General features: G+C 49.7%; 1 protein-coding gene across 5 annotated transcripts in view; it reads right to left on the reverse strand.

The window, feature by feature from the left end:
- Positions 1–376: 376 nt before the first annotated feature.
- The window catches only part of RABGAP1 (RAB GTPase activating protein 1), a 3,038,993-nt gene continuing 3,025,453 nt past the window's right edge, over positions 377–13,916 (reverse strand). For all 5 annotated transcript variants that reach the window (XM_069609645.1, XM_069609642.1, XM_069609641.1 and 2 more), the window contains one exon: positions 377–669. In XM_069609645.1, the coding sequence (XP_069465746.1) occupies positions 547–669 (123 nt within the window). In that variant the 3' untranslated portion in view covers positions 377–546. The remainder of the gene's footprint in view (positions 670–13,916) is intronic.

Raw genomic sequence — 13,916 nt, forward strand, 5'->3', positions numbered from 1 at the left:
CTCATTAAAATCAAGAATTTATATAAAAGTGTATACCATAAAAAAATGTTACATCTCATATGTAAAAGCAAGATTATGGTTTAAGTCCTAGTATCTAGAGGTTGTGTAAAAGGTATAGTCGGAAAGGAGGCTACTTTGCTGCGTTAAACTCCCCCGGCCCCGCTCCCTCAAAATGTGTTTTCTTAAGTTTCCTATTGTAAAATTGTAAAATGAATTGCTTTCTACAAATGTTAAAACTCATTTAAACTGTACTGCGGGGGAAAAGAATTGCAATATGTACTGTAGTAACATTGATCTTACAGTATAACCTATTAAATATCAGTAGTATTGCATGACGATCAAAGGGCTAGCATTTAAGACATGTTGTAAGCACAAGTAAATGTGTCCATTCTCTTTATTAATGACCTAATAAAATTCTGACATGCTGTGTTTCCGTTTAATTTACATTCTGGTCCTTTCATGAGTCCCTGGAGTAAATTATCTGGCCAAGGAAGGCAACAAAAGGTTGTTTTTAAAAAGAGGGTGCATTTAAACAATTGTTCCATTTTATGAGGTCTCTTTTCCTTGAACGCCAGTTGCTGTTTTAATGGAACTGATGGTCCTGTTGAACCAAGTCTTCTTTGTGGCTTGTACTTCATTAAGGGCAAGACCCAGATGATGCTCCAAATCCTGGAGGGGTGGGAATGGGAGGTAAGGAACATTTAAAACACATGTATACACTGTTAAATGCACAGATTCAAAGTACAACAGGGAACTACATTAACTTTTGTCAAATAATATGCAGTACAATATCAACAGGCCAAGCAAAAAATGCATACAAAATTCATTGATATGTTGATGACAACCAAGTTTAATATAATCAGATTTACTATATGGAAGCAAACTCAGTGTTTGGTTGATGAGTAAACTATATTAATTTCGTTAGACACTGCTTTTGCTTATGAGTGCTTGCAGCAGTTTATTTTCCCTTATTCATGCAATATATTCATTGTATGTACCTGCACAGCCCCAGAGTCTGATGTGCTTGCCTACAATTTAGGTACAGCCGATAAGCAGGGCTCATGATCCTATCTGGTTATGATAGAGGGATTATTTCCAGTCTTTTACGATCACTTCCTGCATAATGAGTGAAGTCCTTGTGAATTTGAGGAAGTGTCCTTATTGAAGTAAATATGGTTGTGACTTCAGTAGAGGTTACAGATAAATGTTTGTGTAATTCGACATTCAATAGTGGTTTTTACCAGTTCACAATGCTGAATATCCCTTGCTGCTGAGGGTGTGGGCTCACTCAAAAGTGTCATAGCTGTGTCAAGATGATACATTCAGATGTGTAGGGGCTGGGCACTTTAAGTGTTTTACACTTTCAGATCCTGATTTTGCCTTCAGCTGCAGACTGGTAAAACCAAATAGTGACCACAGGTCTCATTATTTCCCTCCACATGTAAGGAACAGTACTTGTTTTGCAAAATGTTAAAAACTGACACACCTGAAAAAGATGGACAGGTAACCTTATGACTTAAAGGAGACATCATGTTATCACATAAACAAAATATGTAGTGCCTTAACTATTAATGTTTTATCTTCTACCAATTTGCTAGGCAAATACTAACATTCTATTCTATTTGTAACATTTATTTAATTGTTTCACTTAGGCTCTCCTCCACTTTGTGAACTGCTTCAAACTCTAAGTGGCATCAGATGAGGACATGAAGCAGAGTCTACAGCTGAATTATAGCTGCCAAGAAAAAGTTGACAAACCTAATAATCCTGCACCACCAGAAGTCGTAGAACTATAAATAGTAGTAATACTACTACTTACTACCATGATGAGTAGCAGTATTAGTACAAGACTTGTCCCCAAAGAATCACAGAATGGAAAGGTTCAAAGTTACTTTTTCCTATGCTGCTGCACTTCATGATAAACTTATGGCAGAAAAATACATCTGAGAGGCGCATGATTATGGGAAGAATGTACATGTCAAACATGGATCCTAGTACTAATGCGCCACTAATGATGACCCTGGTGAAGTTTAGAAAACAAAATGTAATGTAATCACTAGATTGCGGACAATGCTATGTATGTACATTGTGAGACAGGCATGGTATCAAGAGATGACACAGACAACAAACGTAACAGTCTCAAAAGCTTTGTTAAAGTATCAGGATGGATGTAACGCCTAACTTGCCATATACCTATGGTGGGAATTGCCCTACCTAAAGAAACTAGGGGATGTCAGAAAAAAATTCTCTCTGTGTCAAAACCTGCTTTTGCCCTCACATTTAACACCTTAATGTAGTGTAGGGATATTCTAACTTAAAATAGTGTTCAAAGTAGAAGGTTGGAGCAATCTCCATCTCCCTTCCTTAGATTTAGGATACAGTTTGTAAAGACAATGTTCTCAAGAGACTTGGGCTCCCCTTCCCCAAGCTTCAGGTTCTGATGTACAGTGAAAGAAGTTCCAAGGGAGATCAGGGTTCTTCCTCAAGCTTCAAATTCAATAGGCACAATGAACACAGTTCCAAGGAGGTTCAGGGTTCTTCCCCAAGCTTCAAATTCAGATAAACAATGAACACAGTTCCAAGGGCACTTAGGGCTCTTCCTCAGGTTTCCCACCTTGGTTCATAACCCAAATGTCAAAATGGCTCAGGGGTTCTGTTCCCCATGCTTCAGCCTCCTTCTGGATGGGCTGGGACCACTCTGGTCTAGGCGCAGTTTATGAGCCCCACCGCCCACCCATTACAGGCCACGCAAACAGTAGTCCTTGCCCCACTCTCTGCCACCCTGACAATTCTTTTAGGCTGAAAAGTTCATAATAGCCTGCATAATATAAGTGTCTCTCTCTGCTGCTTTAATGTGGGTTGCTGATTTAGCAGATCTGCTTATTCAGTATTTTGCTCACACTTTGCTGGCTCCCCTCGGCTGCCCGGTGACACTGTCAGCGTCTTTAATTTTAGCAACTTAAATATCCTTGCTTTCCGAACTTCAAGGCTTTAGTCTATTTCAATTGGAGGCTTTCAGAGACCTGCCGACTGCACGTGAACACTCTGGATACATTGTAATGTCTTTGCTTTGCTTTGCTTATGCACACCAGGCTTCAGGACGTCTGCTGCTTTCTGACTTGAGGTCAGGAACCGATTGCCGCCTGCCCCTCCGACACCCCTGGAGGACTCCACGTCCTCGTGGACTGGGTGTAAGGACTCCAGGTCCTCATCGTCTCTGGATGAAACTTCCATGGCCTGGGACACTGTCTGGGGCTGGTCTGGGACCCCCCCCCCACCTCCTTTGTTCCATCCTCAGGGTGTTGAAGCCGGGCTCAGAGACAGCATCCTCTTCTCTAGCGTGCCCACAGACTTCGCCAAAGTCACTGCGGCGGTTTCTCACCTCGGAGGCAGGGACACCTTTGGCACTGTGGGGGTTACCTTTACAGGGTCAGCCCCTTTAGCCTTTGTGAGAGCAGCCACCACCATCTCTACTGTCGACGAAGACTTCTCCTGAGCCGCTTTGACCTTCTTGGGCAGTTCGGCCACCTTCTCCTCCGTCCCTGGCTTCTCAGGCTTCTCCCGCAGCTTAGCTGTGTTGGACGATTTCCTTTTCGAAGAGGAGCTCGATCGCTGGCTGGTGATGGAGGCGGATGGTAATGTCGACCACGCCCTGTCCATCGCGGGACCCGCTTGCGCAGCGACCCCAACCCAATGGAACCGGCTTGCGGTGCTTCGCCTTGTCTTGGGCCCCCATGGATGAGGCACCCTCAAAGGACTTGGAAACACCTGCTCCTTGGACCGAAAGGTCCTGGGGGAGGCATGACCCTGCACAGAGTCCGGGACTGAGGCCCTTGCCGTTCGGCCACGCCACCAGTCTACTGTGCCGATTTGTCACCATCTTCTTGGAGAAGCCGAGGCGTATATTGCACTCTCATTCCTTGTGGTCCGGATTAAGACAGTAGAGACATTGGAGGGGTTTGTCCTCCACAAACACGTTCCATAGCCCGCACTTCGTGCAGGGCCTGAAGAGGGATCTTCCTTCTTCTCCTCGGTCATGGTAAAAGTGTGTGAAGTAGGCCTGATGGCCTTCTGGAAACTTTAAAGAAACTTTGACGATCTTCGCCTTGAGGGGTGCTGAAATTCACTGACAACGGATCCCTGCTTTCGGCAGTTGGGGAAAAGAGCACACAGGCTCTTTTTAGAACAAAAATAGAACTTTTTTCCGTCGAAAAACAAAAAAACATAGAAGTAGCTCACTGAGCAAAACTCAGACTCCCAACACTGAAGCGTGTGGTAAAAATCTGAAGATGGCTGCCAGAGGAGGTGCTTAGGGAGAGGACGGTCATTGGATGGGGGCAATATGACCCAGAGGACAGTGATTGGTGTAAAGGAGAAATACAGTTTAGAAGTGAAACTGTGTGTTCTTTTACCGAGGATTCCTGGCCTGACGACAGGGAATATTCATGAGCATGTGAATCCATGCCAGACCCCATTATGGAGAAGCACAAATGACTTACCCCTCGGTAATGTTCCTGCCATGGATTCCTCACCTTTGTTATTTCTCTCCCAGAGCAGCTGTTCTTTGCAAACCTTTGCACAACCAGGGGGCACAGTGCAGCTACGCCAAAACTTCTATGCATGGCTCACTGGACATGATGCCAGAGCCAGTACACAGAGGCGCTGTGACACGTGATCTTAGTACTCAGAGAGGGAACGCAGAACCAAGGTGCGCTAGCTATCCACCAAGAGGGGCAGGAAGGGAAGGCGATGAAGAATCTGTGGGAGGAACATCCACCAGAAAGAACATTACTGAGAGGCAAGTAATTTGTTCTTCTGATGAATTGTTTGCTGCCAGATTCCTCATCGTTGATAGACACCTAAATCAGTGCATAGACCTGGAGGAGGGAGGGAGGATAGCAGTTGGAACCATTGTGACAAATCTGGACAGTGTGTCCCTTCTCCCCATAGGGGAGCCACCCCTTTGTGGCTAGGGAGGTGAGCCTGCTAGCCAAGACCTACCTTAGGTGACTCCCCTCTTGGGGACAAGGACAACCATTCCAATAAGGAACTCCCAGTCCAAACCACCCTGGCTGCATACATGGATGTTGGAAAGACTTTGGCATCTCCTATAATGACTATATTCAACCAAGATCCTTCTTGGTCTCTATTGGCTTCTTGTAATGCTGAATGCCTGAATACCGTGGTCAAGTAAGGCGGACACAGCTTGTTGTTACAATGGCATGTAAAAAGAGAGAGCGGACTGTGAATTGATGAGACACTCACATGGAGGAAGGAGAACAACCGCTACACAGAGGCACGTCTCTGTAGAAACAACATCTTGGAGAGGCAAAGCCATGCCAAGCCGCAGAGACCCGCTATCTGGAGGCTGGACAGTGGGAGCCTTCTTTGAGAGAGATGATCTGGTCAGGGAATGAGACTCGACAGGGAGACAACCGTCTTCGCTGGTGGCATGACCATGTATGAATAGTGGTGGTCATGGAGCCCAGCAACAGACACTGAGACCAGAGACTGGAGAGGAGCCTGGATCGCCAAGCTCCACCCGAAAAGTGCCTGTTCTGCTGAAAGAGAGAACACAGCTGCTGTCGATTTGGGTACGACAGTAAGTCCTGGAATGGTTGGTTTAATGGAATTACAAAACCGACGCAGGTACAGAAAACATTGGGAAAGAGATCCGAACATTGTATGTCATGGCTGGAATAGCCAAACAAAGGGCAGATGTCTTGAAGGTTTAGAATTAATCTTAACCCTCTGGCAATTACTCTGGGAAACATTCCATCTTTCTTCGCCTGCCAAGGCAATACAGAAAGGGGAAAGACCATATGCAAATCAGGCTTGGTGCCACCCCCAAAGTAGCAGTCCAGCCCGAATTGCTAGGTCACATCCATTCTGCACGAGACCACAAGCATCCCCAGCCATGCACCAGCCTCAAAGAGCTTCATCAGTGAGGAGTAGCTAGGGTCTCTAGGCCCATCAGGCATGGGACCCACATCTGGGCATATCCGTCCCAATCAGGGTGACAAAGCAAAACAAAGAGGTGATGGCTGGAAGGTTTAGAATTAATCTTAAACTGCCAAGAGTGTGAGGACTTAAGAGAAACTCACATGCACACAGCCCCACTAAAGCAGGGCAAAAAGATACAAACATTGTATGTCCAGACCGGAATAGTCGCCAGAAGCACAAGAAGGAGAGAGAAGCTAATGGGCACATAACCCCACTAAAACATAGTGAAATAAAGATACATGCCAAGGCTGGGATAGCCGATCAGACTAGTGAACACTGCAATTTTGAAATAAAGACATCCAGGAGAGAACCACAGGACTTTAGGGAATCTCAATACCCTGAGGGCAGGGTACTGAGAAGTGTCTTGCCAAGTAATCCTGGTTTTGGTACATTCAAACATAAAACCTGAGAAAGTATAAGATGAAACAGTTTTCTTTATCAAGGGTAGAGTAAAACCTATACAGAAGATAATAATCATTTTTACCAAGAGACTATCTGATGATTGTGAAATCTATACCATTGCACAATAAAGAAAAAGAACTTTGAGACGGAACAAGTCTACTACAAGTTGGTCCAGGCAGAGACCCAACTGAGGCAGATGTGCAAGCCTCCCCTTTTTCTTAAATTAGGGGTTTTCAAAAGTGGTAGGGCCAGTTAGCGGTTAGGATCTGGACAGAAGACTTTTACTTTGGACTTGCTGTGCACCCTTAGTTTTCGTTTTGCCAGTTAGGGAACTTCCCTCATAGCGATAGGGCAAGTTAGGAACCTTTCAACATGTAAGGAATTCTTCGACACACCACCAAAACCAGAAAACTCTGAAGGACAGCTCTGCCAAAACGAGTGTCCTGACCAGACATGGAATCCAAGCAGTAATGCATAGCAAATGTGTGTAAAGAAGCCCAAGTAGCTGCTTGGCAAATATCAAGAACAGAGGGTCCACGTTGCAGAGCCAAGGTGGTGCCCAACCCTCTGGTAGAGTGAGCCCCGAGACCCTCAGGGACATCCTTGCCAGCCAGATCATAGCATTCAAAAATGCAGAGAATGATCCAGCTAGATCATAGCATTCCTAGATGCAGAGAATGATCCAGAGTTTGATCACATCCCTGCCAGCTAGGGCACCAGCGAAACCAACAAAAATGTGGTCATCTGTTCTACTCTCCCTAGTTCCGAGAGATGTACAAATTGAGGGCCTGCTCCGGATCCATGCTGTTATACTGAAAATGCAAATGCATAGTCCGAATGATATGACTAGTATGTTGGTCATAAGCAAATCGCATCATGTGACAAACATTGCAAACCATGAAACCTTAATGTGGCCATTGGGAGTCCATTTTGTAAATGCCGGCCATTTTGTTTTTTCTACTTATAACGCGCTGCATATATATTCTATGCTTCAAATCCACACGCGGTGCGAGGCCACAGCTTGAACTGTGAAATGCTAACGTAGACAGGAACTAGAACAGGAACTGTAGAGCCGTACAGAAATACATTGTTTTCCTCTCATTGAGGCGTTGAAGCTGTGCAAAGAGCCGCGCCTAATCAGTAGCTCAGGTGCCGGTTTGTCTTACAAGCACTGTTGTAAAAGGCAGTTAAATGTGAATTATATGCAACTAACGGTGCTCTTTCACGGAGGATGGTATTTTCTCCGCCTCAGAACTGTTTGACCCTTGGCTCATGAGTCGCAGCAAACAGATAACGTTGGTTGGAATGTCTCCATGCTAAGAACATGATCTCTTCCCCTGCGCCAGTGTGCCATATTCCCCATAAAGGAGAACTGTTTCTGCAGCCTTTGCTAGAATGCTAATGTTTAGACTGAACGAAGACTTGTCATAACTGTCAATTACTGAACCGTAGCTTGTTCATCATGTATAAGGGCGGGCCGAATGGTATTGTAAAGGATGATGTGTTATGTATATATATGACTGCTTCTGCTCTGCTCGCTCTCTCTCATTTCACGGTGTGACTAACAATGCGATGGAAGCACTCTGCCTTGTAAGGATGAGGCGGAGGAAACATATTAGAAAGACCCTCAGGAGTTGCATGGCATTGGGGATTGTGAAAAAAGGAGCCTCGAAGGCCAAAACATCTGGAAGATATCCCTTCACTGTGCCAATCTGCAGGTCAGTCTAGGCCAAAGAGAAGAAATTCCATAACAGAGGATGTGGGGAAAGTAAAAAGTTCCAATTTCCTCTGACAACAAGCTGAACATGGCTGGTCTTCCAGCAGAGAGCCATCCAGACTGTCCTCCAACAATTCCCAATCTTTATACCTTAGCCTTTCAGCAGCCAAGCATGAAGATTAAGGCTGTGGAGGTTCAGGTGCAGGACCCTCCCCTATCAGTGGGAGTGGAGGCCTATCCCCTGCGGTAGATGCAAGGGAGGGCAGATGGCCACATTCAGCAAGTCTGGGTACAACTTACTCATGTCCGGAGCAATCAAGATAATTTTGGACCCGAACAGACAGTCGGAATTGTCAGGAAGGCACTGAGCTGGTTGAAGTCTCAGTAGACTGTCAATGCAAACACCAGAGCTCCCCAACGAGGAAATTCTATGGAACAGAACCACTTGCCCTTCCTGTTCACACTGGAATTGAAGAGATACACTTGAAGAGTACCCCCAATGGGAGAAAATCTCCCCCAGAACTTCTCGGCAGAACTCCCACCATGAAAGGTTGAAGACTGCCTGCACAGAGCATCTCCCAGCATGTTCTCCTTGCTGGCCAGGTGAGACGCAGAGCCCCGAAACGCAATTGCATCACTCCTCTGCACAGATGCAAGGAGCCCACATTAACCCTTGTGTTGAGGAATTCATGGCTACAGTTTTGTTCGTCAGGACCAAGACTATCTTGCCTTTCACAGGGGGAGGTGAGCACCCCAGCCTTTCAGGAATGCATCCGTAAGGAACAAGTTACTTACCTGTAACTGTTGTTCTCCGGTATGGGTCTGGCATGGATTCACATACTCATGAATATTCCCCGTCGTCAGGCTGGGAATCCTCGGTAAAGAAAAAATCAGTATCAGTTTAGTTTCTGAACTGTCTTTCTTAGTAGTAACCAATCACTGGTCTCTGGGTGATACTGCCCCCAACCAATGCCTGCCCTCTCCCCAAGCCCCTGCCCTGGCAGCCATCCTCAGATTTGGTAGCACATAAAGCGGCAGTATGACCAAGTGAAGAGCCGCTGAAGGGAAGGTGGGAGTGTTCGCATGTGAATACATGCCAGACCCATGCTGGAGAACAACAGTTACAGGTAAGTAACTTGTTCCTTCTCCAGCATGGGGTCTGGCATGGATTCACATGCTCATGAATATAAGAATACATAGCAGTACACACATGCACAACCACGGGAGGTGACAAAAGGCTCAACATTAAGCATTACATAAACTCAATATTAAGCAACTCTTACCTCCTCACCAGGCCCACCTTCAGGCGAACAGGTTGCGCAGCACTGCTTGGCCAACTCTGGACTCCTCCCTGGAATCCCGGTCGATGCAGTAGAATCTCGTGAAGGTGTGCATCGACTTCCACATAGCAGCCCTGCAGATGTCCAGCAGGGGCACACCAGACGAGAAAGCCGTAGTAGCAGCGATCGCTCTGGTCGAATGGGCTCTCGGACGGCCGGGCAACGGTCGGTTGGCCAACCGATGACCGTGCATGATGCAGCCGGAGAGCCATCTGGAAATGGAAGCCTTTGAGAGCGCGTTCCCTTGGTTCACAGGTCCAAAGTTCACAAACAGCTGTGATGTCTTCCGAAAGCTCTTTGTTCGGTCCACGTAGAACTTAAGCGCTCTAGCTACATCCAGCGAGTGCAAAGTCCTCTCGGCCTGCGACGAAGGTGACAGAAAGAAAACTGGCAACACCAAGGGCTTGTTAAGATGGAAGTCCGACGGCACCTTGGGCATGAAAGAGGGGTGCGTCCTCAGCACCACCCTCGTATTGTGTAAAGTCAAGTATGGAGGCTTGCAGGATAGGGCCTGAATCTCTCCCACGCGTCGTGTGGAGGTGATGGCCACAAGGAACGCTGTCTTCCACGACAGGAACTTCAACGGAGCCGAATGCAAAGGCTCGAATGGTGGCCCCATGAGCCTGGTCAGCACCACGTTGAGCTCCCATGCCGTGGCTGGAGCCTTCACTGGCAGGAACGATCGGAACAGTCCCTTCATAAATTCCTTCACCAGTCGATGAGACCACAAGGACGGCCGTCCTACAGTTCGGCTGTATCGGGAGATCGCAGCCAGATGTATCTTGATGGAAGCGTGATTTAGTCCAGCTTTGGCCAACGACAGTAGGCATATTAGCACTTGAGGTGCCGTAATCCTTAGAAGGTTGATCTTCTGTGCACATCACCAGACAGAGAACCTCTTCCACTTATGTCCGTAGCACTTGAGAGTTGAGGACGCCCTGGCTTTTGCAAGAACCTCTCTGCAGGCAGCCGGGATATCGTACCCTCCAAACTCTAGTGCTGCAGGAGCCAGGCCTGCAAGTTCAGTGACTCCGGGTCATGATGAAGAATGGCGCCTCCCTCTCTGGAGAGAAGATCTGCGTCCGTCGGCAGCTCGACTGGTGGGGACGCTGAGAGGTCCAGAAGGTCCGGGAACCAGATCTGTCTCGGCCACGCCGGTGCGACGAGGATCATCCTGCACTGGGACCTCTTGAGCTGGCTGATGAGTCGCAGCGGCAACAGAGGAAACGCATACAGGAACAGGCCGTCCCAGGGGAACGAGAAAGCATCGCCCATGCTCCTCGGCTGGGGGAACCTGCTGGCGAACCTCTGGCACTTGGAGTTCGTCGCCGTCGTGAACTGGTCGATCTGGGGTTCGCCCCATTGTTGTAAGAGCCGATCCACTTGATCCTGGCGCAGTTCCCACTCGTGGCACGAGCGCAGCTCCCTGCTGAGTGAGTCGGTGATGGTGTTTTTTATTCCTGCCAGATGGAAGGGAACCAGAAACATCTCCTGGGCGACGGCCCAGTGCCACAGATCCTGGGCCTCCTTGGATAGGGCTGGGGATCTGGTGCCTCCCTGCTTCCGGAAGTAGAATATCGTGGTGGTGTTGTCGGTGAAGATCCTCCCGACCTTGCCCTTGAAGCATGGGAGGAACGACTTGAGCGCTCAGAACACGGCGCAGAGCTCCAAGATGTTGATGTGGAGAGACCTCTCCTCCGGGAGCCAAAGGCCTCTTGCGTGGAGATCTCCGGTGTGCACACCCCATCCCTCCAGGGATCCGTCCGTCGTCACCGTTTCCTGATGTGCCGGGGTCTGGAAGTCCGTGCCCGCCGTGAGGTGTGCACGGGTGCCCCACCACTGAATCGCCCGACGGAAACCTCGTTGAGCGGGATCTTGTCTTCGAAGCTGCCTGCTGCTTACATCCAGCGGGCGTCGAGGAACTCCTGTAGAGGACGCATCCGTAGCCTGCACAGTTGCACTAGGTAGATGCATGAGGACATCATTCCGAGGAGGGACTTGATGGATCTCACCCTGGCCATGTCCGTGGCTAGCAGGCGCGGCACTTTGCCTAAGAGGGCCTTCGTCCTTTCCTCCGGCTGAGACGCCAATCGTTCCACTGTATCGAGCTTCTCTCCCAGAAACAGCGCCGCCTGCGACGGAACCAGATGGGATTTCGGGTAGTTGATGGAGAAACCCAGCTCTGTGAGTAAGCGGACTGTCTCCGCCGTGTGCTCGACGGCGAGTTCTCTTGTCCTTGCACGGATGAGCCAGTCGTCCAGGTAGGGGTAGGGGTAGACGTTGATCCCCTGCAGGTGCAGCCGCGCCGCCACTGGTGCTAGGCACTTGGTGAACACCCTGGGTGCCGACTTCAATCCGAATGGCAGAGCTCTGAATTAGTAGTGGCATCCTTGAACTACGAATCGGAGGAACTTTCGGTGTCCTTTTAGGATGGGGATGTGGAAGTAAGCATCCTCCAAGTCCAACGACGATAGGAAGTCGCACTCCTCCAGCTGTCCCAGCACGTGCTGGAGAGTGACCATCCTGAACTTCTGTGCCGTGATGTATTTATTCAACCGACGTAGGTCCAGGATGGGGCGCCAACCGCCTGTCTTCTTTCTGATGAGGAAGTTTCTTGAGTATACTACGGAGCCCCGGGGCCTCCTGGGGACGAGCTCGATGGCACCTTTCTTGAGCATCGCCTATACCTACGTAAACAGTTGAGGGATGTGATTTTCCTTCGGGAGGAATGCAGGGACACCTCTTTTGGAATTCGAGAGTGTGCCCGTGGGCCAGGGCATCCAGCACCCAACGGTTGGTGGAGATGGACTCCCACACGTTGACGAACTTCGCCAGCCGGCCTCCCACCGGGGTGCTTCGGTGGGGGCCCGACGCTACGGCCGGTTCAATCTTGCTTGGAGGCAGCCTTGCCGCCTTGGCGACGACGAGATCCTTCTTGTTTGCCGCGACCTCTGTAGGCCTCCTGGGACGAGGAGCGGGCCGCCTGGCAGTACGTAGAGGAACCACAGCCTGATCCCTTGGAGGCCCCCTGTCTGCCTCCTGCGCTCCGAAAGGGCCGTCGTTGCTGAAGGACTCCCAGGGCTCGGGCCGTGTCTGTGTCGACCTTGATGGCCTGTAGCGACTTATCCACCGTTTTCCCAAATAGGTTGTTGCCGTTGAACGGCATGTCCAAAACCCTGGTCTGCACGTCCTGATGGAAGTCTGTCGCTTTGAGCCAGCCACGTCGTCGAAGGCAAACACTGTTGCCTAACTGGCAAAACCCGGTGTCGGCAATGTCTGTTGCCACTGTTATGGCGTGGTCTGACGCCACCTCACCTTCCTGCAGAATCTCTAGGGCCTCTGCCCTCTTGTCGTCTGGTAGGAAGTCCAGTAGGGGAGCCATCTTGTACCATAGCCCCCTGTCATAACGGGCCACAATTGCTAAGGCGTTGGCCGCTTTAATTGTCGTCGCCGCCGACGAAATGACCCGTCGGCCCATGGTGTCCAATTTCTTGGCCACCACTGAGACGACCGAATCCGGCATAGGCTGAGCCCTGAGGCACAAAGGGGCGGTGTCGGGGACCCCGTACTTCTTCTCGTACCTGTCCCTCTTGGCAGGCGTCGTGGACGGGTTCTTCAGGACCACAAGTCCCTCGTCCCAGAGATCGTCAAGTAATGGTACCGCGAGGACCGTCTTTCTCTTGGCTGCTCGCCGTTGATAGAGGAAACCCTCCTCCTTCTGTTCCTCGGGGCAGAGCTGGAAGAGCTCAGATGCCCTGGCGATCATGGCATGAAAGGAGCCAATTTCGTCGGGCGGGGAAGCCCGAGGGAGTGGTGATGGAAGGTCCGTCCCGTCGTCACCACCGTCGTCGTCATCCGTCCACGTGGGATGAGGGCTCCACGGATTGTGGGGGCATGAAGGGCGGGGAGGGATGAACTCTCCTCCGCTTGTTCGGAGGGCTTCCCGACGGGCCCGGTTCTGGATCATCTGCCAGGGTTTGTGGTAATCTTGTCCTTATCTCCGTGCATAAGGTTTGGATTGCCATCAAAATGGCCGCGAGTTGTCCTGAGGCTCGGGCAATGGCTGCAACGGGAGGGAAGGCTGGTCATCCACTGGGGCCTCGTCGGTGCCACTGTCGCTTTCTTCGACCACCTCTTCGGAATCCCTCCCGTGGGATCGTACCTTCTCCAACCTCTCGTTGAGGTTCTTCACAGTTTCCACCAGCTCCTCCTCAGAGGCTGACTCCGTGTCCGTAATGGCCACCGCCCCCCCTCTTTTTCCACCGGGGTCTTCACAGGGGTCTTGTCGATAGGCTGGAAACAGGATTCCCTCTGCGGTGGCAGGGAAACTCTGGGCCCCGAGGTCGCCTCCACTGGTGTAGCCTCCACAGGCTTTGCCAGGGTTGCCGCGACTCCCTAGATAGAGGCCTTAGCCATGTGAATCGAGGCTTTCACCACCTTGGGCGCGCTTGAGG

The sequence above is a fragment of the Ambystoma mexicanum genome, chromosome 8, assembly GCF_040938575.1.
Source record: "Ambystoma mexicanum isolate Mex_15411 chromosome 8, UKY_AmexF1_1, whole genome shotgun sequence".
NCBI lineage: Eukaryota > Metazoa > Chordata > Amphibia > Caudata > Ambystomatidae > Ambystoma > Ambystoma mexicanum.